Here is a 24909-nt window from a genome sequence, read left to right on the forward strand (position 1 = left end):
CAAAGCCGAATCCCGTGCCCACCTGGCCAGAATCCCTTGTCCCGCAGAACAGGGGACCCCGCGAGAAACCCCGGTCCGCGGCAAGTGAGAAGCCCCATCTCAAAGAGCAAGGTAAATGACTCCTGACAATACCTCAGGATGTCCTATGGCCTCCAAATGCATGTCCACATGTTTATGTGTACACACATGAACGTAAGGCCACCTACCCATACATCCCAAAGAAGGTGAAAAGTGGAGTGTAAGAGAAATATGCTCCAAGTACACTCCAAGTTCACTCTCATGAAAATGAAGAAACTAAATAATCAAAAACACCTAACAATCAAACAGATAGAAACACCACAGTTTTCTTTATCTGATGTTAAGGGCAACTCCTGATGGGCTACAATAAGTTCCTGTTCCTTGGAGAACCAAAAGCTTTATGACATGAGGAACACTCAGACTTTATGAGAAGAAACTATCTTGTATTAATTTTCCTTACATAGTTATCTTTTTATAATTTACTGCCACTAGAAAACCTACCCATTGCCTTCCCACAGTTTTACAACATTCTCTCTTGAATGGTATACACTTTCTCATGTCTACCTACTTACTGGGAATATACATACATATAACAATGTTAACATCAAATAAAAATTATATGCCTGTTATGATGCAAATGTCACAGTCCAATTTCCAGGGCCTCAGTTTCAGAAACAAAGAGAACTTTCAGTAGCTACAAGGTTTCTTTCATTTTTAAAAAAAGTATTTATTTTCTGACAATCTCATACAAGTATACAAATATGTCTTGACCACCACCAGCAGCAATTTCCCCTCTCACTCCCTGATCTACCTACCCAGTATTATGTTCCTCTTACCTTCATGTCCTTCAACCCTTTATTTCTTTTTTATTTGCTTTTGAAAATGTGTGTGTGTGTCTGTGTGTGCATGCATATTTTGCTAAGAATCAAACCCAGGACCTCACACATGCTAGGTAAAAGGACCAGCACTGAGCTACATATATCCCAAACCCAAGAATGCATTTTGTTCCTTAATTTTATACTTTACATTATGAACTTTTATTTACTTTTAATACTACTGTAGATCAAACCCAGAACATAATAGGCAAGCATTCCTTCTGAGTTACTGCCTCAGCCTTAGTCATAGCAAGTATGCGTGTGTGTGTGTGTGTGTGTGTGTGTGTGTGTGTGTGTGTGTGTGTGTGTTGGGGGGGGTGTCTGTATATGTGTATGTTCATGTCACGGGCACATGTTTGTGTAGAGGCCCAAAGATCATGTTGAGTCTTTCTTAATTGCTTACCACATTATTTTTTTATGCAAGGTAATTTGCAAAACAGAGAGCACAATGATTCCTGCTAGTTTAGCTAGTGAGCTTGCACCAGGGTCCATTTTCCATCTTCTGGGTAATGAGAATACAGGCAGCCACAATGCCAGTTTAGCCTCAAGAGTTCTGGGGCTCTGACCACCAGTCCTCCAGGTCATGCTTGAGCAACAAATGCTTCATCTCCCGAGCCATTCCCTCAGACCTTTATTACATGCAATTTTAAAAACTGATAGCTGTACAGTACTTAGGGCTTTATCATGATTGTTAACAATGCTCTTATTTCTTATTCACATTTAGGTGTTGTAAAAACCTATTCTCATTCATACTAAGGTGTTGTATAAATTATTAAAAGGCTGTGGCTGGCAAGATGGCTCAGCAGGTAAGAGCACCAACTGCTCTTCCAAAGGTCCTGAGTTCAAATCCCAGCAGCCACATGGTAGCTCACAACCACCCATAATGAAGGCAGCTACAGTGAATTAATGCCGGAGCGAGCGGGGCTGGAGCGAGTGGGGCCTGCAGAGGTCCTGAGTTCAATTCCCAGCAGCCACGCACATGATAGCTCACAGCCATCTATACAGCTACAGTTTACTCATACACATAAAATAAAAAAAATAATTAAATCGTTGTGCTCGCTTCGGCAGCACATATACTAAAATTGGAACGATACAGAGAAGATTAGCATGGTCCCTGCACAAGGATGACATGCAAATTCATGAAGCGTTCCATATTTAAAAAAAAAAAAAAGGCAAATTTTATGTTGCTTTTTGTATATCCTACACGATTTTATGTAATATTTTCATTATTCATAAAAAGTCTTTCTAATTTCCCTTAGAATTTTTTAGTCTATGCTGAGAAGTAACTGCAATTCTAAAACCATGCTTTTCTATTGGTACTCATTCTATTTTAATTTCAGTATGTTCAGAGAATTTGTATTTTTGGATATCCCTCATTGCTAAAAATATAGTAAAGTCTCTAAGTGTCCTTGAAATGACTATATATATATTTAATGTCTGTAGGGCCTACCTATAATATTATATTAAAAATGACATCTAGGCTTCGCATGCTGGGATAACCCTGTGATGCCAGCACTTGAAGGGGCAGAGGTAGAAAGATCTTAAGTACAAGATCAGCATGGGACACAGACCTCATCTTAAAAGATCAAAAATGAAAATGGATAACTGATGAAGAACTGTTTAAATATAATACTTAATATTCTAATTGTCTTGTGAAGTTACTTTTTAATACATCTCTCCTGTCCTCAATTGTTTTCCTTAAAATCTATTTCATATATTTCTAGGACTATAAGCATTCTTTGTTTTTTATTGAAAATAATTTTTTTCATATAATATGTTCTGATTTCAGTTCCCCTCTTCTAGCTCCTCCCCACTTCCCTACTCATCCAAATTAAATCCATGACCCCCCCATCAGAATATAAACAAGCATCTAAAATAGTAATAATAGAATAAGAGAAAATTAAAAAAAAAAAAAACCAAAGTAGACTAAGACGGCCAGCATTTTTAAAGGTTCACAATAAAAAACAAGAATAAGGTAAGGGATAAATGACACACATAAACTGAAATGATGTGGAGTACTCAATTTTATATACATTGTACATAACCATACATATACTGTCCTGGATACTTTTTCTGTCACACAAGCTAGAGTCACCTGAGAGGAGGGATCTTCAGTTAAGAAATGCTTCCATAAGACTGGGCTATAGGCAAGCCTGTAGGGCATTTTCTTATTTAGTGATTAACTTAGGAGGGCCCAGTAAATTATGAGTGGTGCCACTCCTGGCTGGTGGACCTGAGTTCTATAATAAGGCATGCAAAGTAAGCCATGGGGAGTAAGCCTATAAGCAGAAGCCTTCCACAGCCTGTGGTTCAGCTTCTCCTCCAGGTTCTTATCCTGTCTAAGTTGCTGCCTTCACCTCTTCGATGATGAACAGTGATGTGGAAGTGTAAGCAAAATAAGCTCCTTCCTCCCCAGCTTGCTTTTGGTCATGGTGTTGCATGATAGAAATTGAAATCCTAACTAAAACAATTACAATATTTACAATAATGAACATATACACATTTTTCTGCAAGTTTCTTTGTACTTCAATATAATACCTCCTTCCTTCCCTAATCCTATGTCTAGACAAATACTAAACATCTTTCTGTCACTATAGAAAACTTTGCCTTTGTTTTTAAAGACTTAACTATGTAGCCAAGGATGACTTTGAACTCCTAATCCTCCTGCCACCATCTCTTAAATGCGGGTATTATTTGTACTCACCAGGCTATATAACGAAGAGTTCATTTTAGAAATTTATATAAATGGAATTATAAAGTTTGCATCTACTTTTTCTACCTTCTTTTCTACAGCATACTTTTCTTGAGATTCATCTATGTTGGGAATATCAGTAACTTTAGTATTAGACTGTATTCTTTATATAGATATACCACAATTTGTTTTTTTAAACTTTATTTATTTTATATACATTGGCATTTTGCCTGCATGTTTGAGGAGTTACAGACAGCTGGGAGCCACCAGCTGGGTGCTAAGAATTGAACCTGGGTCTTCTGGAGAGGACAGTGCTCTTAACTCCTGAGCCGTCTCCCAACCCTACACAATTTGTTTTAAAAATACTCCTGACTTTTTGTTTTTAGCTTTTTGTTTTTTGTTTAAACTTTTGAGATGGGGTCTCATTCTGTAGCTCCAGCTAACCTAGAACTCCATACACAAATCAGGATGGCACTGAAATTACACTGCTCTACAGGCTTCAGTGTCCCAAATGCTGGGTTTTAGGTATGTACACAATGGACCAATTTAACAATTTACTTGTTGATGGACACTAGGAACTTGAGGAGTTATGAGAAATAAAATAACAAAACAAATCATTATTTTTTCATGCTCAGAAGGAAAACACTTCAGAATAGATGACTGGGTCAGTGTTAGAGGTATTTTAACTTTGTGTATTATAACCACACTATTCCTTTGAAAATGTATTAAAGTATACACATAACAAAGTCTTATCCTAGTTATTTTTAAAGGTTACCTGTTCAAGGTTAATATTCATGCTATTGTGTAGCCAATCCCTAGACTCCTTTCACATTGTTGTTTCTGGTTGTTTTGCCTTCATGTATGTCATCACATCATGTGCATCATGTGCACTGCGGTGCCTACAGAGGTCAGAAAGAGTATTCCGTCCCTTGGAAGTGGAGTTTCAGACCGCTGTGACCTCCCATGTGGGTGCTGAGAATAGGACCAAGGTTCTCTGCAAAGGCAGCCAGTGCTTTTAACCACCAAGTCATCTCTCTGGCCCCAGTGTTGTCCACATTCTTCTCATAAGTATAAGCAACAAAAAGACAGAGATGGGTGTTCCCTAATTTTTTAAGCTTCAGAAATAGAATTCCTATTTATAAATAATTTCACATTACATTCCTGATTTTGAGGAGGAGGACAAAACAATTTGTTTTAGAAATTGAGTTTATTCTGTACAAAAATTAAGTAATCACAAGTTTGCTTTATCACAATCAACTCTTCCTGGAAGAAAGGGCAGGAATAAAGTGTGTAAAAAAATGCACTCTTGATAATTAATAGTGTTAGAATACAGTATTTTCTTTCTTTCTTTTCTTTTTTTGTTGTTGTTTTTTCCAGACAGTGTTTCTTTGTATAGCTCTGGTTGTCCTAGACTCATTTTTTACACCATGCTGGTCTTGAACACACAGAGTTCTGCTTGCTGATGCTACAATTGCCAAATGCTACAATTAAAAGCGTGCACCACTGTGCCAATCCTAAAAACAGTATTTTCTAAGTAAGGGGTCAAAATCCAAAAAAGATGAGGGTAGTTGGCAATTCTGCTAATTTCTTATATTTTTGGTTATGAGCCTAGCCTTTAACGGCTGAGCCATCTCTCCAGCCCAATTCTGCTCATTTCTAACCTGATCCTTAACACAGGAATTCTAGACTCCAGGGGAAAATACTTTTATAATAACATTTTTTAAAAGTCAAAAGGAATTTTAGAACACTGGAAAATACCAACTGTACTTGAATTTCTGTTGTCTCACAGGGAAAACAAAGAAAAACTACTTTGATTTTAGCTGATTTGTAACTCTTCTAATTAAAGTTAGGAGCAACCATATAGAGTTGGAGAGATGGACCAGTGGTGAAGAACATTGGCTGCTTTTCTACAGGACAGAGTTCAGCTCCAGAATACTTGTCAGGTGACTCAAAACTAACTACCTATAACTCCAGCCACTGTGGATCTAATGATTTCTCTGGCCTCTGTGAGCACCCCCACTCATGTGCATATACCCACACACAGACACATACAGACACACACACACAATGTACATCTTATTTAGAAAAGCAACCATATATATTAAAAAACTACTGGTTTAAGTTCAGGAATGTTATTTATTAAGGCTTTAATTTAAAATATTTGCTTTACTTGAGACTTGAAGGTCCTCTATGAGGACTCAGAAGATTTCTCTGCTTTCAAGGTTTTTTTTTTTTAAAAATAAGATTTATTTATTTATTTTATGTGTGTGAGTACACTGTCACTGTTTTTAGACACACAAGGAAGGGGTATCAGATCCCATTACAGATGGTTGTGAGCCACCATGTGGTTGCTGGGAATTGAACCCAGGACCTCTGGAAGAGCAGTCAGTGCTCTTAACTGCTGAGCCATTTCTCCACCCCAAATGTTTCTTACTGGTACACATTGTTTCTAACAGTTTTGTGACAATTTTAGGAGTTACATAAACAAGAAGGGAATATCATCACACTGCAAGGTAACTTCTGATACTTTAGGCTGGAGATTACACAGAAGAAAGCATCTTACCTGATACAAGCCTAAATCCTGAAATTCTGGCCACTTCTTTAAAAAAAAGATATATATTTTTTTATTTTATGCTTAATGAGTGTTTTGCCTGCCTGTCCATTAGTTCACCATATGTATGCATGGTATTCCTTGAGGCCAGAAGAGGGCACCAAATTTCCTCAAAATGTTATTACAGACAGTTGTGGTCCAATCTAAGAGTGCAGGAAACCAAACCAAGGCCCTCTGCAAAAGCAGTGCTCTTAACTATGAGCCATCTCTTCAGTCTCCTGACTGACTCTTAACTGGTACTTACATTTAAGTGCCAATGAAGTTTGGTAAGTTAGGCATGCTGACATCCCATCACTTGAAGAGGCAGAGGCAGGCTGGTCTCTGTTAGTCAGAGGCCAGTCTACGTAGTGAGTTCTTAATCAGCCAAGGTTACAATGTGAAACCATGTACACAAATACACAAATAAAAATTAAAAAGAAAAAAGAACTCTGTAACTATACATATTTGACATAAAATAATCATGTCTTTTCTATCGTTATTTAAAATGGATAATTCCATTGGCATAGCTCTGAAGATACAGTGATAATGATGTTCAACACAAAGAAAGCAAAACGATGATGATAAATGCTGACTTACCACTGTCCTCTGTTTGTTGGGCAGGAAGACTCTAACGATAGGTTTCTGTGGTGACTTGGGGTTGTTCCGTGACACATCTGTGGGAGTTTGAAAAACTGAAAGAGATGATGGTAGCACTGAAAGGCTAGAAGAGGAGGAGGATGTAACGGTGTCCATTGATGCAGAGCTAGAAACAGAAAAATCTGCTCCATTACCCAAGGATTCCAAAAGCTGTTGCTCTCTTTGCTGAAGGGCATCTAGCTTGCTGGTGTACTCCTCATAGGCCTACGAAATAAAGGAGATTCACATGGGACCTGGACACTGCTCTGACCTTCACAGAACAAAATACAAATTCAGTTTCTGATTACAAATTCTTTATCATCTAAAGAATAGGGTCTTAAGCTACAAGTTACAAAGTAAATAGTGAAAATACTACAAATATTCTCACTTTTAAATGGAAAAATATCTGTTATAGGATATTAGCTTATCATAGAAAACTTGACCTACATCTGTTGGACCTACATGGTCCATAAATGTTAATTTAAAAACCAGTATTTCCCAATATTCTAGTCAAAGAGTAAGTTACTTTCCAAAGTACAAGTTTAGCATAAGACAAAATATGGATAAAGAATTACAGTGCATCAAAGATAGGTAGGTGTCTCTTCCTCTATATAATTTTATTTTCCAGAAAAGTTGTAGGCATATCAAGTTTCATAGACTTTGGCAGTAAACAATCATTGCTATAAAATGGATGATTCCATTTGTATGTTTCTGAATATACAGTGATATGTACACATGTGCATGTGTGTACACGCGTACACACACACACACACACACACAGAGAGAGAGAGAGAGAGAGAGAGAAGAGAAGAGAAGAGAAAAGAAGAGAAGAGAAGAGGTTATTAGAGACATATTAAAATACAAGAGTAAGTTGCATAGTGCCAGATCACACTGATCTCACTGTCAACAACAGAACCTTGGTGGGCCTTAACTGGTTTGTAATACTACCTTCTTTCTGGAATAACCATAGATATTAGTTAATCATTTGTTCTTTTAAAAATACTTTCTCATTATAGATTCCTTTTCCCACATCATAATATTTTTATTAATTATCTGGGAATTTCATGCAATGCACCACAATCACACTCACTTTCCAAGTCTCCCACCCTTGATCCCCCCAAAACAATTAAGAAAGTGAGTGTCATGGTTTGAGTATGCTTGGCCCAGGGCTTGGCACTATTTGGAGATGTGGCCTTGTTGGAGGTGTGTGAGTGTGGGCTTTAAGTCCTTCATCTTAGCTGCCTGGAAGTTAGTCTTCCACTAACAGCCTTCACGTGAAGACATAGAACTCTCGGCTCTGCTTGCACCATGCCTGCCTTGATGATAAGGGTCTGAACTTCTGAACCTGTAAGCCAGCTCCATTTAAATGTTGTTCTTATAAGAGTTGCCTTGGTCATGGTGTCTGTTCACAGCAGTAAAACCATAACTAAGATAGAGGTTTGTACTGGGAGTGGGGTATTGCTGTGATAGGCCTGACCATGCTTTTGTTTGGAAGAATGTGGATTTGGGGACTTTGGATTTGGAAAGCACTGGAATGTTTTAAGTGGGGCTTAATGGCTATCCTAGTAGGAATATAGAAGACTTCGTTGCTTTGAGTAATTTGAATTGTGCAGACCTGGCCCAAGAAGTTTTAGTGGAGAAGAACTTCAGTATGTGGGCTAGAGACTGTTTTTGTGGTATTTTGGTGAAGAATGTGGCTACTTTTTGCCCTTGTTTGAAGAGTCTGCCTGAGGACTAAAGTGAAGAGACTCAGATTAATTTGCCCGGACAAGGGAAGTCTCAGAAAGGCGGCCCATCATAGACTTTGTTCTCTGGTTAAGTCTCATGAAGAACATTTTAAATAAGCGTAGCAAGCTGAGAAAGGAAAAATATAAAATATGTGCTTTGAGTATTAAAGGGGCACCAGGAAGTAAAGAGATGGCATTAATTGGAATATACATATCTACAGTTCTTTCATATCACCTCAGCCTAGAGTAATTTAGCCCTTTTGTTCCCTACCTTCCAAAATAGATGCAGTACTACATTTATGAACCTCTACAAGAGAGAATCAAAGATTTTAATATGACATTTCCTTTTTCTCAAGAAGTTTACTGGGCTAGCAAGACAGCTCAGCAGGTAAAAGTGCTAGCTGAGCAAGCCTGGAACTTGAGTTTGATCCCTAGAACCTACAATGAAGGAAAAGAACTAACCTCTGAAATCTGTCTTTTGACCTCCACATGCATGGCATGCTCCACCCACATGAGTATATCATAAAACAACACACAAGTAAAAACTTTAAACAGATTATCTGGCTATAAAGAAACAGATGGATAATTTTACTTGTGTATTATGCATAAGAAATTGCATTTCTGCTAGCAGGTAAAAATGTAGAATGGGGCAGGGGTTAGAGAGGAAGGCAGTCACATGGATGGAAGGATAGGAAGAGAGACCTGTGTACAGAGAATTTTTTAACAAAGAACATATTTTAAGATATCGGGAGAAACCCCACAGATTTCTAAACTGAATGTCAGATAATATATAGGAAACTGCAACGAGTCCGTTGGTACATCTCTGTAGAACTTAAATGAAGAACAGGTACACAGGAAAACAATAAGGCTGAAGAAATGGGCAAGGTACCAGACTGCAGAGTATATAGACCACATTGGAAATTTGAATTTCATAAGCAGATATAAATTATCTGAGGTAGGGGAGAATGCAAGAGCAATCTCATTTCAATAAAGGCTACAGCACTCTGGTGTATTGCATTTATATCTTACTGAACAACTTTTGAAAGGAGAAAATATAGTAAAAGTTCTGAAGTACGGAGCCTGAACTCTGGAAAAATTCCCCTATCACAGTTGCCTGATCATGGTCTAGAAGTGTCATGAACAGAATAGATCCTTACCATCAAATCAATTCAAGTCTCTCTGAGCTGAAATCCTGTTTAGCTTTCATATCAAGAGGCTAATTACTAAGGGTGCCTTTATCAATATGCTTCATTTATTAAGTCCTCATTCATTCAATAAATACTCATTGTTTATCTCTATACTGGCACTGGTTATGCTGACTACAGAAACAGACAAGGCAGACAATTCTTACCCTTAAAGGTTACATATAAATGCCTGGGAGACAAGTTCTTTCTTACATAAATCAAATATTGTTATTATTGAAATCTAGGCAAGCATGGTTATTATATAAAGTTAGCCTTATAAAAAAGAATTATTTGAAACAATGAATTTTCCAAATATTCTTTGCTTATTAAAGTATTAATGTTAAAATTTGGAAATATATCAATTCCTTCAGCACAGATTACAAACTATCACATCGCCACATTCTCAATAGCGTTTTCATCCTCACAGTTCAGTCTAACCAGTTACTGCATTCAGTGCTGTACTTGTTAGTTGTATGTCAACTTGACAAGAGCCAGAGTCATCTGAGGAGGGAATCTCAAATGAGAAAATGCCTTCATAAGATCAGACTAAAGGTAAGCCTGTAGGGCATTTTCTTAATTAGCAATAGATATAGAAGGGCCCAGTTACCACTAGCCCTGGAGTTGCTTGTATTTTGATGCTAATTCCACTCTCCAGGGAGGGGCTGTAAACGAGGACTGAGTACAGAGTTACGTACTCAGGTGACTTCTTGTGAGCCATCCCCTAATGAATAAAGGAGCCAATCACTGGGCCAGTAGGTGAGGCTTCTGGGTTGGATGGATGAGGTGAGAGAGGGTCTTTTTGGGCAGGGATAGCGTGAGGATAAGATGCAGCTATGAGTGTTTCCCTGTTTCAATGGCGGATCCATCAGGATCCATCAGGATCCATCAGGACTTGCCACCAGAGGATTTAGAGTTAATAAGGCTTACAAGTTAGGATGTTAGTTGCTTTGCCCAGCGATTGGGTTTTCATTGATTCTGAACTAAGTTTGTGTTGCATTTTTCTTCACACAGTGGCTTGTCTGGGTTCAAGAGAGAAAGGTACGGTGCCTGAGGTGCACCACAAAGGCCATGGGGGATTTGAAGCATGGGGCTGGCGTGGTAGCAACCTGCCAGTGGGAACCCAGTGAGCTGGGTGGAGACGTTTTTGGAGCTCCTTGTCAGAGTCTCCACAAGATAATAACAGGTCGGCCATTTCCCACCAGTGCATGGCTTGCCAGGTCCACGGGGTGGAGAGTTGCCAGCACAAGCGCTAGAACGTGCCAGTTCTTTTTTTTTAATATTTCCTGCAACAGGGCCCAGCCTATTGTAGGTGGTACCACCCCAACTTGGTACTGGATGCTATAAAAAAAAGCAGGCTGGAAATGAAAGTTTAGGTTTTTTTCCAAGAGAGTTTCATTGAGGGAAACAAACTTCTCTTAAGGATAGGCTGCAAGTCCTGCAGTAGATGGGCAACAGGAAAAAGAAAAACAAAAAGCAACAACAACAAAAAACAAAAACAAAAATAGCATTGAGTTTTTTGGAGGTTCCTTGTCTCATAATGTGGCATCAGTGCCTACACCCCTTAAAGTTTTTATTTGTATTTTATTTATATTTTCTCTCTTTTTACCCTACTGGTCCTTTGCATATTATAGCATAGCTTCCAGTTTAGTGTGCAAATAAATGGGTCTCTGCATCTTTTTTCTTTTCCTCTTTTGGGGGCTCTTTTCCTGCTGTTTGTCTGTTTTGTTTTGTTTTTTTAAATTCTGATGTGTTAGTTCTTGTTTTATATTATTATACTACATTATATTATATTATTATTCCTTTAGAAGCCTGTATGTTTTCTACTGAGAGACAGCAAGGGAGTGGCTCCAGATGAGAGGGAAAGTGGGGAGGATCTGGGAGGAGTAGAGGGTAGAGAAACTGTTATCAGGATATTATATGACAGATAAATCTATTTTTAATAAAACGGGGGAAAAATAAAAGGAAGCAGGCTGAGCAAGCCATGAGGAACAAGCCAGTAAGCAGCACTCCTTCATGGTTTCTGCATCAGCTCCTGACTCCACGTTCTTGCTCACTTGAGTTTCCACCTTGGCTTCCCTCAATGGGCTGTGATTCAGGATACACAGGGCAAATAAACTCTTACCTCTTCAAGTTGCTTGGTCACGGTGTTTCACCATAGTCATAGTAATCCTAACTGTCAAATCTGACTGATCTCTAATATCCCGCCTTAGAAATTTAGACATTTATTTTCATTCTGTCTTCAAGACCCAGAGATACTCATACCATAGACTTTACAAAGACTGAAATTATGCCAGGCTCTGACTCTGGGATGTTCACACCCTTGAATGAACACTACTCACCTTGACTTTAGATCTCACTAGCACATGAATAGGCTTCAGGTCAACATTAATATCTCTAACATCTTCGCAGACTTTGGTCTATACTGTATTCTTTCCCATATTTTATAAATTATTATTCCAATATTATCATCAATTGCATCTTTGATTCTTTAGCTAATTCTTGGGTTTGTTTACATACACACACACACACACACACACACACACACACACACACACATATATATGACTGCTAAATTCCATTTTTGGAAAATCCTACTATTAACTACTCCCAGTTCCTTCCAACTCCCATACCATCAAGATCTAACCCCTTACTGTCTCCATTTGAAAATAAATTGGCTTCTAAGGGATGATGATGATGGCTGTATAACTATCCATTGCTAGTAAAATAAAACCAAGCCACCAGTTAGTTCCATTATCTATTCTCGAAATTGAAAATTGCCTGATTGTTCAAACTGCTAAATGAACAGGTTTTTTGTTATTGTTGGTTTTGTCTGTGTGTGTGTGGGTTTGTTGTTGTTGTTGTTTTTATTTGTTTTGAGACAGGGTTTCTCTGTGTAGCCCTGATTGTTCTGGAACTTATTCTGTATATCAGGCTGTCCTTGAACTCAGAGATTCACCTGTCTCTGCTTCTTGAGTGCTGAGATTAAAAGCATTTGCCACCACTGCATGGCCCCTGAACATTTTTTAAAAAAACAACATATTACATTCTTTATAATACTCATTCTAGCTGTTTCTATTTTTTCCCTAAATCCCCAAATCTCCTAATGTTTAATTCATTTTGAAAATGACATTATGTTCAACTTTATTCTGAAGATCAAAGCTATCAAATGAATACTAAGCTACAAAGAGTTCACAGATAGCCTATACAACTTAGGTGAGACCTTGTCTCAAAAATCAAAAGACGGTAGTTGTTAGGTGTGGTAGTGCCTTTAATTCCAGTACGCAGAAAAGAGAGGCAGGTCTGATCTACATAGTGAGTTCCAGAACTGCAAGAAAGACTCTGTCTCAAAACAAACACAGCCCCAGACAACAACAGAACAGAACAAAGGATCTGAATGAACAAACATTTCTTAGAAATACACAAATAGGGGCTGGAGAGATGGCTCAGCAGTTAAAAACACCCACTGCTCTTCTAGAGATCCTGAGATCAATTCCCAGCAACCACATGGTGGCTCACAACCATCTGTAATAGACTCTGACGCCCTCTTCTGGTGTGTCTGAAGAGATCAATGGTGTACTCATATACATAAAATAAATAAATAAATCATAAAAAAAAAGAAAGAAAGAAAAGAAAAACACAAATAGGGGCTGGTGAGATGGCTCAGAGGTTAAGAACACCGGCTGCTCTTCCAGAGGTCTGAGTTCAATTTCCAACAATCATATGGTGGCTCAAGATCATCTGTAACGGGATTTAATGCCCTCTTCTAGCATTCAGGTGTGCATGCAGACAGAGCATTTCTACATTTAAATAAGTAAGTAGATAAATGAATAAATATTTAAAAGATGCACAAATAGTGAGTGGAAGACACTCAAAACCATTTCTTACTGGTAAAGTTGCAAACTAAACCAAACTGAGATACTAATCCACACCTATTAGAATGATAACAAGTTGACAACAATTCAGAGAAACTGAACCCACAAACATTACCAATGAGAATGTAAAAAGTGTTAAGGCTTTGTAAAAGTAACTTCAAATTATAAGAATTATCACAAGACCTAGTAATTCTATTCCTAGGCATACAACCAAGAGAATTTACACAAACAAAGACAAAAACAAAAAAATATACAAAATTCATGGTGTGAATGTCCATGGTGGAATAACTATTAATTTCCAATAAGTTAAACAGCTGAATGTTCATCAAATGCTGGATGGGTAAAAACAGTCCACCTGGTAATTGGTTACAAAATGAAATGAAGTACAGATGCCTGCCACAGCTTAGATAAACTTGGGCCACATACAAGGTCTACAGTACAGGCAAAAAAAAGATCAGTCATTTTGAGGACTGGAAGGAACAGATGCTAATGGATAAAGAAATTCTTTTGAGGAATACTGAAACTGTTTGAGAGTTTATGGTGATGGCTTCAACACTTCACAAATCTCCTGCATCTGAGTCATGACGCTTACCTCTCCCCCTTTCTGTCCCAGTAATTGAACCTCAGGTGTTGTGCAGTCTAGCTAAACACTCTCACTTAACTACACTTGGCCCTTTAATTTTTTTCTAAATTTTAAAACAGTGGCTAAATTGCATGGGCTAGCTTAGAATTTGCTTGCTTTGGTCTGTCAAGAGACCTGAGATTACAGGTATGTAACACCTGTATTAAGAATAAGTATTAAGCTTATTCTTACTGAATTTAATATCATCTAATGAAACTTTATTAACTTTACACAGACATATACAATGAACTGATCTACATTCTGGTATTCCTTTCATTGCAGAAATTGATGAAATGTGTCTGGACTGTTTCCAATTTGGCATCCCAAGATGAAAAAGATTGCCATGCATTATAAGAATGCTATACTGACTGTTTTGGTTTGGATCTAAAATGCCCCCAGAGACCACATAATAAAGGCATGGCCCTTTTTACTATAGTGGTAGAACCTGAAAGAGGTAAGACCTAATGTAAGGAAATAAGATTATCAGGGACATTTGTTTTCCTTTCCTTTTCTTTTTTTGAGGGAGAGTTTCAATTTTGTAGTTCTGGCTGATCTGAAACTCACAGCCTGCCTCTGCCTACTGAATATCAGGACTTGGTCTGCCTTTGAAGAGAATAGCGAATTCTGGCTCCTTCTTATTTTTCTCTTTGCTTCTTACTCCACACACCATATATCAGGTACAGAAACAAGGAGAAAAGCATCTTGAGCTAGCAAGATGGCTCTATACTTAAAGGTACATGCCACCAAACATGACAAGCTGAGTTCAATGCTTGGGATCCATATGATAAAAGGAGAGAACTGACTCCTTAAAAGTGTTCTGACTTCCATACATACCACAAGGCCCATATTTACGCACAGACATTTGTATGAGTGCATGCGCACACAGAAAAATGTAAACAATTTTTAAAGCATCTAGCACTTCCACAGAGAAGATATTCAAATTCAATAATTGAGTATAAGCAAGAAAATTAAAGAAACAGAAAAATCCTGGAAATAATTTTCAAGGGCAAACACATCTTTCCTCCTTAGGATTGTGGTAGTTAATAAGTAGGCCAGAGACAAACAAACAAGATAAATTTCAAATTGTGAAGCTATGAAAGTGAAGCCTGAATCATCCTGGAGATCCCAATATGTTGTGGATATCAGAGCTGTGAGATACCTATCTGCCAAGGAGAGGTGCATATAGAGTGGAATCAGCCCAAAAGCGAGATGTATGCTACAGGCAGCAAAGCTGGTGGGCTGAGCTTTGCTGCCTGTAATACATCCCTTTGACACACAAGTCCCAGACATCACAAAGAATTTTATACTGTTAGGGTTTGGCTTTGCTTTGGTCCTGTATTTTTACACTATGCCTCCATTCTGCTCTTGTGGAGTGGTAATATAAACCCTGTGCTAACAACCTAAGTTTTAACCCCTGGATCAACATGGTTGGAAAGAGAAAAATTCTTTAAAGCTGTCCTTTGGCCCACACATATAAGTGAATGCAGAATGGAAAAGTAAACAAATTAATTAATTAACTTTAAAATAGCAACTAAGTTAACAAAAATGTAAACAATTCAATTAAAAATTAAAGAGTTAACACAGACATTTCTCCAAAGAGGATGTCCAAATAAACATTAAAATGTAAAAATGATCTCAACATCATAGTCACTGGGGAAATGCAAAGCAAAGCCACAATAGAATACCACTGTATATTCATTAAAATGGGTATTACCAAAGCCAAAACAACAAATGTTCAGTGTCAGTGAGGTTTACTGAGAAAGTAGAATCCTTGTGCATTCACTGATAAGAATGTCACATGGTGCAGGCACAGTATAAAAAGGTGTGTGAGTCCCTTTAAATAATGAAGTAGAATCACTGTATCATCCTGGATTCTAAGTCTGAGTATAAGTTCAAAGACATGAGGGCTGTTCAAGCCTAAGGACCTGGGTTTGCTCAGGATCAACAATCCATACTGACTTTCTCTGCTTTTTTTCTATAAATGCTGGCTCAGCTGTAATCACTAGTTAATTATACAGAAGATAAACCTACATTACAAATGATCAAGTTACTATTAGCTCCAAATATCAGAGAATTTAAAGCCACCAACCCCGATGACCTGAGAACTGACTCCCCCAAGTTATTCACTTCCCACATGTGCACTGTGGGGTGTGTGTGTATGTGTCTCTGTGTGTGTGTGTATGTGTGTGTGCATGCATGTAGAAAGTATATAAATATAATTTTAAAACTTGTTTTAAAATTTGAAAGCAAGAATTCAATTATCTTTCACCCATGGCCATTCATCATTTTTCCCAATCCAAGCATCCACAAATAGGCAAGCATTCTACCTCAAGTATTCCCCCTAGGAAGGAAGGAAACTTTTACACATGTACTATCCATGCTGCAACATGTACAGTCCTTGAAAACATGCTAAGTAAAATAAACCAGTCACAAAAGGACAAATGATGTGATTCTATTAAAACAGTAAAATTCACAGACATAGGAGTATGTAGTTGTTATTACAGATCAGGACAAGACTATGCAGATTTGGTAGTCAATATGTAAAATAAAAAATGATCAATCTTAAATAATGAAAAGTTCTGGAAATGGATTGTGTTGATGGTTTCAAAATAAAATGAATTTGCTAAACATTTATTTATTTATTTTAAATGTATTTATTCTATGTATATGAGTACACTATCACTGTCTTCAGACACATCAGAAGAGGGTATCAGATCCCATTACAGACGGTTGTGGACCACCATGTGGTTGCTGGGGAACTAAACTCAGGACCTCTGGAAGAGCAGCCAGTGCTCTTAACTGCAGAGCTATCTCTCAAACCCTAAAAAATTTATTTTTTAAAGTATTTTTTATTCTAGGAAAAATCTGTTAAGGATTCTTAAAGAGTGAACCTAAAATTTCAGTACGATGCACCTTGGGAGTCATCTGGAGAACTGGCTCTTGACTAAAGGCCTTCAAAGTTTAGTCTCTGAGTCTTTTCTCTTGGGATGGTCAGCTAGCTTTCCAAAGGCAAGCATCCTGTCATCTGTCAGTCTTCTTCATAGTGTATCTACTAAATGCTAATTAGATTAGTATTCTAACTCCTTTATATGTTCATTGTCTATAAGTCCCTCCCCCTCTGAAGCAGGATCGATTTGAAGATTTTTTGGCTCTTAAACATTTTCTTTAACATCACTGCAAACAGTATAAATATTAGGGGCATTCAGTGAACATCCCTATCTGCAGAACCCTAACATATGTCAGGAACTATGCTATTTTGCAACTATAAACTCAATTCTTAAATTATTACATATAACACTATCCTAGTTTTTCTAAAATATTTCATAAATACTCAATATAGCTATATTATATGGCATTAGTATATATGAAATCTATTACTTGTCAATACTTATAACCCATTAAATTTTGCTCTGATGTTACACTTTTTTTGAACATATGATTCAAGTTTGAATGCCTAGTTGTAAAAAGAAACCAATTCAATTAAATACATCTAAAAAATACATAATTTGTACAACAAAGGATAGATAAAGAAATTAGAAATGTTTAGCCCAAGGGCAGAGACACAACAGGATAGCAAAGCAGTAGAATAAGGCAGTGGTCAGTATCGTAGATTTGTAAGCTAGGTATCAGCCTTCCTCCCTTTAGCAATAGTACCTACCACTTACTTCAAGTGGTAGGTTACTTGAGCTCTCTATTTAGCCTGTCAAATAGAAATAAAATAGCTATGCAGGGGTTTGCTAGAAGTAATTATAAGTATTAATAAAAGCATTTAACATAGTACAGGTCATAGAATAAGAATAAGCACAAATGTTTTTCTTTTTACTAATCAATTTTCAAGTATTCAAATATCTGAAGAGTATGTGTCTGGCTGAAGCAATCCATCATGACTGTAAATAACATGTTCATTGGTTCAAATGTGGGAAAGCCCCAACAGATAGGGACAAACTATTGCTTATGTTGTATAGTTGATAAACAAAAATGAGCAGTTTCATTAAGACTATACTAAGACTACTTCTTCCTTCTTTGCTTGGCTCCTATACTACACAACTGAAAGTACAGATAGAATTCTAGTCCTGCATTGATAGCATGAGCAGCAGTGTGATCCAGAATAAGTCATAAGGAAGACAAGAAAAGAACAGTTTAGTTGATGTTTCCAAAGTTTCCAAAGTTTGTTTTATAAACACAAACTTAACTTTCTCACAAAATAATGAAGACTTAATTTTCCTTTGAAGAATAATTAAGGGGCTGGAGAGATGGCTCAGCAGTTCAGAGCACTGACTGATCTTCCAGAGGTCCTAAGTGCAATTCCTAGCAACCACATGGTAGCTTACAACCATCTGTAATGGGATCTGATGCCCTCTTCTGGTGTGCCTGAAGACAGCTACAGTGCACTCATATACATAAAGTAAATAAATAATTCTTTTTACAAAAGTAGATTGCTAAATTAGAAATTTTAGTTCGAAGTTGTTCAAACCATGTTTTAAAAATGTCTGGTATTTGAAGCCAAATGTTAACTTGGTCTTTGTTTTGTTTGTTTTGAGACAGAGCCTCACTGTATAGCTTAGGTATCTTAGAACTTACTATGTAGCCTAGGTTGACCTCAAAGTCACAGACATCTGTCTGTCTCTGCCTTGTAAATACTGGTACTAACAGCACGTACCATCACGCAATTATAGCTGAGCCAGAGTTATTGGAGAAAGGCAGTAGAAAGTGTGGCAAGCAGAGTTGGCTGTAGAACCTGACTGACTAGACTCCACAAGAGCTTGCTTGTTAAGGATGGACTGACTTTTAGAAGGAAACTAAGGGCAAGAAGGCCTATCTGTGACTATATAATACGTACTGACTCACAGGATTAAGAACGATGGCTAACTACAGATTTATAACCTCACTCAAGGCAGATGATACAATTCTCAAGACATCAATAAGCAGCAAGACTGAGCAATGTTGGGCCATTCCAAGATTATAAACTGTATCTATGAGAAAGCAGAAAACAACTGTGGGAAACTTATTCTAAAAGAGATATTTTACAAAACCACCCAAATTTCCCAAGATGGTAACTCATTCTGCTGAATACCAACAGTAGGCTTGTTCCTTCTCTCTTCTTAACAATTCTAATTCTTTTTAAAAATTCAGGCAATATTTTGAAGTTTATAGGAGACATTCCTCTAGATTGCAACAAGTGAATGAAAACAAGACTAAGAAAAAATAAGACAAAGTAAATTCTTCTAATGTTTTCAATCCTGCTCTCTAAAATAACCAAACTATGACTAGAAAACATTTTAATACATTTTTCCCTCAAAGTTACTATAAAGCAATACTCAAAACTTACCTCCAAGTATATTGATGGTGGGTTATGTTCTCCACCAAATTTGTCCAATAGGGCCTCTATATGTTCCTGTGTCAACTTAATCATCTGCTTGATATTCCATACCTAAAAAAGTAAAAGAATCTAAATAAAGATCACTTAGCATAGGAATTAAAAATACTTTAATGTAGATAAATAGAATACAGTAACTATCAGTATTCTCAAGGTTTTAGATAATTTATGGGGTTTTATGATTATTAGTAACTATATTAACCTTTTTCCATCTAGTAATGCATACCTATCTATAAGAGATTCAAATACCCGAGTGTTCAGAATAAACAATCAAAACTAGCAATTAATATATTAAATAAAATAAGCCAGATTCAGAAATACAAACATCACATTTTCTAAACTGTGGAACCTACATTCAAAATTAAATATAATTAGCACATGTGCGTGCACACACACACACACACAGAATAAATCATGAAAATCTATTTTTAATCTTCCAACAAATTTGGGTCTCCTCACCAGAAAGCAAATTCTTTTTTTAGAGTTTGTTACTGTGATGGTTAATCTTCAGTATAAACTTGACTGGATTTTTTTTTTTTTTAAGATTTATTTATTTATTATATATAAGTACACTGTAGCTGTCCTCAGACACACCAGAAGAGGGCATCAGATCTCATTACAGATGGTTGTTAAGCCACCATGTGGTTGCTGGGATTTGAACTCTGGACCTCTAGAAGAGCAGTTAGTGCTCTTAACTGCTGAGCCATCTCTCCAGCCTTTACTGGATTTTAATTTTTTTAATGAAAGAAGATATTGGGCAGGTGGTGGTGATACACACCTTTAATCACAGAACTTGGGAGGCAGAGGCAGGTGGAGCTCTATGAGTTTAAGGCCAGCTTGGTCTACATATTAAGTTCCAGCCAAGTGACAACCAAGGCCACAAGTGATAGCCAAGATTATACAGAGAAACCTTGTCTTCAAAAACAAAACAACCAAAACCAAAAAAAAAAAAAAAAAAAAAAAAAAAAAAAAAAAAAAAAGAAAGAAAGAAAGAAAGAATATATTGTGCCTGGAAAGTTTAACTGAAACCAGCTGTCTTACAATGTAGCCACATGAAGGCTGAACTCTTATAAGATGGTAACAAATGAAAGGCCAGAGTCCAAGGGCTTCCTGAGATTGGGATTTATACCTGTTTCTGCCCAGAAAGCTGGGAATGGATGTAGTATTAACCTGGTAATCTTTGCTACCTGCAGGGCCAGAGTCCCCTAGACTTTTCCTAGACTCTTGAGCATTGTTTCTCAGTCAACAGAAACCATTCTTATGAAAGAGGTCACAGGCACTTGGCAAGAGTTTCAATGTAGTAATGCCTTAGGCTTTACTGTGATAACTGTCACCAGAAAACTGTTTCCAAAATTGTACTGTGTTTAAATATGTCTAAAATAAACTGTTTGGAGTCAGACTCTTTGAACCTACATAGGCTAACTAAATCAGTCATGTTGAAGCGGATTTCCTTCTTGCCTCAGTCAGATCATTACCCTGCAGGAACCTCAACACCCTCCACCTGTAGATCATACAGTGCAAGAAGAGAAACCACTTCTGAGAGTTGTCCCCTTACTTCCAAACACAAGCACCATGGTTCATGTGCTTCTATACTCATACACATGCATTATCACACACACACACACAAACACAAATAGTAAAACAACAAAAAAATAGAAAGCACACGAAATGGCTCAACAGGCGATAGATAGTACTTCCTGTTAAGCCTGATAGCCTGAGCTTAATTCCCAGGACTGTTATGGTGGAAGAAGAGAACCAAGTCCTGCAATGGTCTTTTGACTTACAGACGGACAGACAGACAGACAGACACACACATACACACACACCCCATAACATGCTTGTGCCACTCCTCACAACCACCACATGCACCATAAGTAAATAAGTGCAAGTTTAAAAAGAGATCCTAAAGATGCCTTCAAACTTCTGTATATATATGAGTATACACACACACATATATGTGTGTATATATAATTAAATAAGCAAATGTAAAGAAAATAGTATCTGGCTCATTTACTATATGTGCCTTTTCATCCTCCCCCAAATAAGTTTTTTAGATTTTGTAATTCTAATATTAAAACCTCTCCAGTTCTCCATTTAATTTGCTCTGTACACTTCAATAAAAAGTAGGTGCTAAGAATATTATAACATACATAAAATATCAACTTGATGCAGCACTTACTTTATAACAGGCACTGTTTTACATACTTGTCTCTATTAGTTTATTTAACTACTTAACAACTCCTCTCAACAATCCAATGAGTGTCTTGGTTTTAGTCTTTGATCTCGTGAATTATATTACTACATAAAGTCAAACATTAAACAAACATAACGTGTCAGATTGTGATTAAAATATACATACATATATAAACAAACAAACAAACAAACAAAGAGGTGAGCTTGAGACCAGGATACAGAGGGCTATTAAAGATCTGAGGAAGAGGAGTAATAAGCACAGAATGCACACCTGAGGAAGAAAGGCAGTAAAATGGAGGAAGAAAAAAAATGCAAGAGCATTAATATAAGGAAAAGATTAATACTGGGATAAATGAGACCCTATCTTAACACAGGAGCTGAGGAGCGGAGGGAGTGATTCACTTGGTAAAGTGCTTGCCATGCAAGTATGAGGACCTCAACTCAGATCCCAAATGAAAACAACCCAAACATTCATCTGCTAATGAATAAGTAAAATGCAGTGCATCCATTCAAATAAAATGTCATGTCATGAAAAGGAAATAAACCATGAATATATAAATATGTACTATAATATAACATAAATTAACCTTGAATATGCTGTACTAAGTGAAAAAAAGCTGGCAAGCAAGGACTATATACTGTATATGATTTAAAATTGTCCATAATAGGGAAATCTATAGAGAAAGAAATAGATTAATACATTACTTAGTTGAGGGATAGAGAGATTAAAGGAAGATGGCCAAGAGTTTCAGGAAAATCAAAATATTTTAAAGTTAAAGTTGATGATGGTGAGAAAGATGAGAGGCCATCTTCCCTAGAACATTTAGCAGACAGGAAGCATTGTTAAATAACTGCTACTGTTAGCATTACATTCCTTAAGTTCATTCTGTAGACTTTGCTGGTGCTCCCAATATTGGCAATATGTCTCTAAGGGTTTATGGACTTTCTTTTGCTCCTCTGGTTGCCTTGAGTGAAAAACTATCAGTCAACTAACCAGCAGGATTATTCTTCTGTTAGTACCAAACATCTGGAATAGTCCATGGACACTACGAAGACAACTACAGATCTGAGAAAGGAGAAGAGTGGGGAACCGAAGTAAAGATTAAAGAAGAGGTAACCAATGGCGTTCTTCTTGTCAAGAGAGTACAGGAGAAAATAGATGCTGAGTATTTGAATGGCATCCCTTCATAAGAATTACATTGCTGCAAAGGAAAGTTATGACAGTGAAGAAAAACCTAAGTTATTCTGCAATTTGTAAGAAGTCTAATTCTATTAAACCTTTTAAGGTAACTTTCTTAGTTTTAAAAATATGAAGCTAAGGCTGGAGAGATGGCTTGGGGTTTGTTCTTGGGGAATACTTGCTGTACAAAAGCCTGACTACATGAATTCAATCCCAGAATTCATGCCAAGAGAGGTTCCTGTCTTTAATTCCACCACTTCCATGGCAAGATGGGAGGCAAGATAGGAGAACTGGCTAGAAAATTGTATACAGATGTGTGCATGCATGTGCACGTGCACGCAGGCGCACATACACACAGAATAAATATATTTTTTAAAACAGAAGCTAGTAAAATGTACGGTGTTTTTAGATTTATTTTTAAAAAGAAACTTAAAAGTAGAAAAAAGACAGACATGGCGGGTGGTGCATGCCTACAGTCCTAGTTAAAGTGTGAGGAAAATTTGAACCCAGGAATTCAGGACTTCCTTTAGCAACCCAGAAAGAGACCTGTCTCAAAAGTTAAAATGAACAGTATTAAAAATAAAGAAAACGTGAAGTTCTATTGAACAAAATAGAAACAGAGTTTAAGATACTTTAAAACTTTAAAGGAAAAACTTCAGTTCTATACTTAACTCTTTAGACTCCTCCCGTCTTTGTAATTAACAAGCTCACTGCACAGTGGACATAGCTCCTAAGTTCCGGGCAGTTCTGACATCTGAAGCTTTCAGACGGAGTTGTATTTCCAAACCTTTAGTGAGACCCCTTTGCCTTAGGTTCTAGGGGGAGAGGCTCCACTGTACTTTCTAAGTAGGCTCCTGTCAGTATTTGCAAAAAGGAGAACTATGAAGAGAGTTTCTGTGACTCATTAATTTCTCAGAGAAAATATCAGTTCTTGAAGGTGTCAGTAGACAACTGGAGGTGGTGGTACACACCTTTAATCCCAGCAACCAGGAGACAGAGGCAGACAGGCGGAGCTCTGTGAGTGCTCTGTGAGTTTGAAGCCAGCCTGGTTTATAGAGAAGGGTACAGCCAGGGCTGCACAGAGAAACCCTGATTTGGGGGGAAAAAAGTTTCAATAAGCTACAATAAAAATGTAGCCCAGAAATCACAAAGGTAAAATAACTGCAGCCTAGTTTAAGTAAGCCTTATGACAGGAAAAGTACTATGAATAATTTTAACTCAACAAATTAAAAATACACTTGACATAGATATTTTTGTAAAAATTTAAGTACCTTGACAAAATCATCTCAGCAAAGATGGAAAACATAACTAGGTCAATAAACATGTAAAGAAGTTAAAAATTAGCCAAAGGTTAATCCAAAGGAAGCAGCAGGGTTGATGGAGCAACAGGGTGATGGGGCCATTTCATCTCATCTCATCTCCTCAAAGGCTGGCAGGTGTTAAGCAGCCAGAGTTACCATTAAGCAAAGTGAATAGTTGATACACACAGACTATTTTACAGTGAAATTAAGACTTAATCTCCCCAATTTCAGACCAGGATTTACTTAATAAGAACATGCTGAGATAATGGAACATTTATCATATATGATAGGTTGGAAATTAAAAAAAAATTCTCTTAATATCTTGGAAGTTAATACATGTACAAATTTAAAATATTAAAAGAAAAAGTAAAAAATCAAAAGAATAAAATTGTGCTTTTTGTGGTACACATTTATTTAACCAGCATCCAAGATACATTTTTTTAATTTGCTTTGGGATATAGCTCTAGAGTAAAGTGCTTGCCTAGCCAGAGCACCTACCCTCTAGCCAAATTCAGGAGGGAGGGGGGAAGTTTCAGAGCAATAAAATTAGAGGTGAAAGTAGCACATTTCAACAGACAATGAGGAAATTCAAAGAAATGAGAGACTTATAGATTAAAAACTTGACATTGGGGCTGGCAAGAT

At 37.1% G+C, this 24909-nt stretch overlaps 1 protein-coding gene and 1 non-coding gene across 10 annotated transcripts in view; one reads left to right on the forward strand and one right to left on the reverse strand.

The window, feature by feature from the left end:
• Window positions 1–24909, reverse strand: part of Braf (B-Raf proto-oncogene, serine/threonine kinase) — a 132368-nt gene that overhangs the window by 73577 nt on the left and 33882 nt on the right. For 7 of the 9 annotated variants that reach the window (XR_004121948.1, XM_031381634.1, XM_031381636.1 and 4 more), the window contains exons 2-3: window positions 19546–19647; window positions 6773–7036 (exon numbers count right to left, since the gene is read on the reverse strand). Coding sequence is in view for 8 of the 9 variants with exons in the window: in XM_031381634.1 (XP_031237494.1) it covers window positions 6773–7036; window positions 19546–19647 (366 nt within the window). In the remaining variant the exon portion in view is untranslated. The remainder of the gene's footprint in view (window positions 1–6772; window positions 7037–19545; window positions 19648–24909) is intronic. The other 2 variants (XM_031381635.1, XM_031381633.1) reach the window with 1 other exon arrangement.
• LOC116100058 lies at window positions 1946–2052 on the forward strand. Its single transcript, XR_004122427.1, has one exon. It is a non-coding gene; the product is annotated as a U6 spliceosomal RNA (small nuclear RNA).

The sequence above is a fragment of the Mastomys coucha genome, unplaced genomic scaffold, assembly GCF_008632895.1.
Source record: "Mastomys coucha isolate ucsf_1 unplaced genomic scaffold, UCSF_Mcou_1 pScaffold20, whole genome shotgun sequence".
NCBI lineage: Eukaryota > Metazoa > Chordata > Mammalia > Rodentia > Muridae > Mastomys > Mastomys coucha.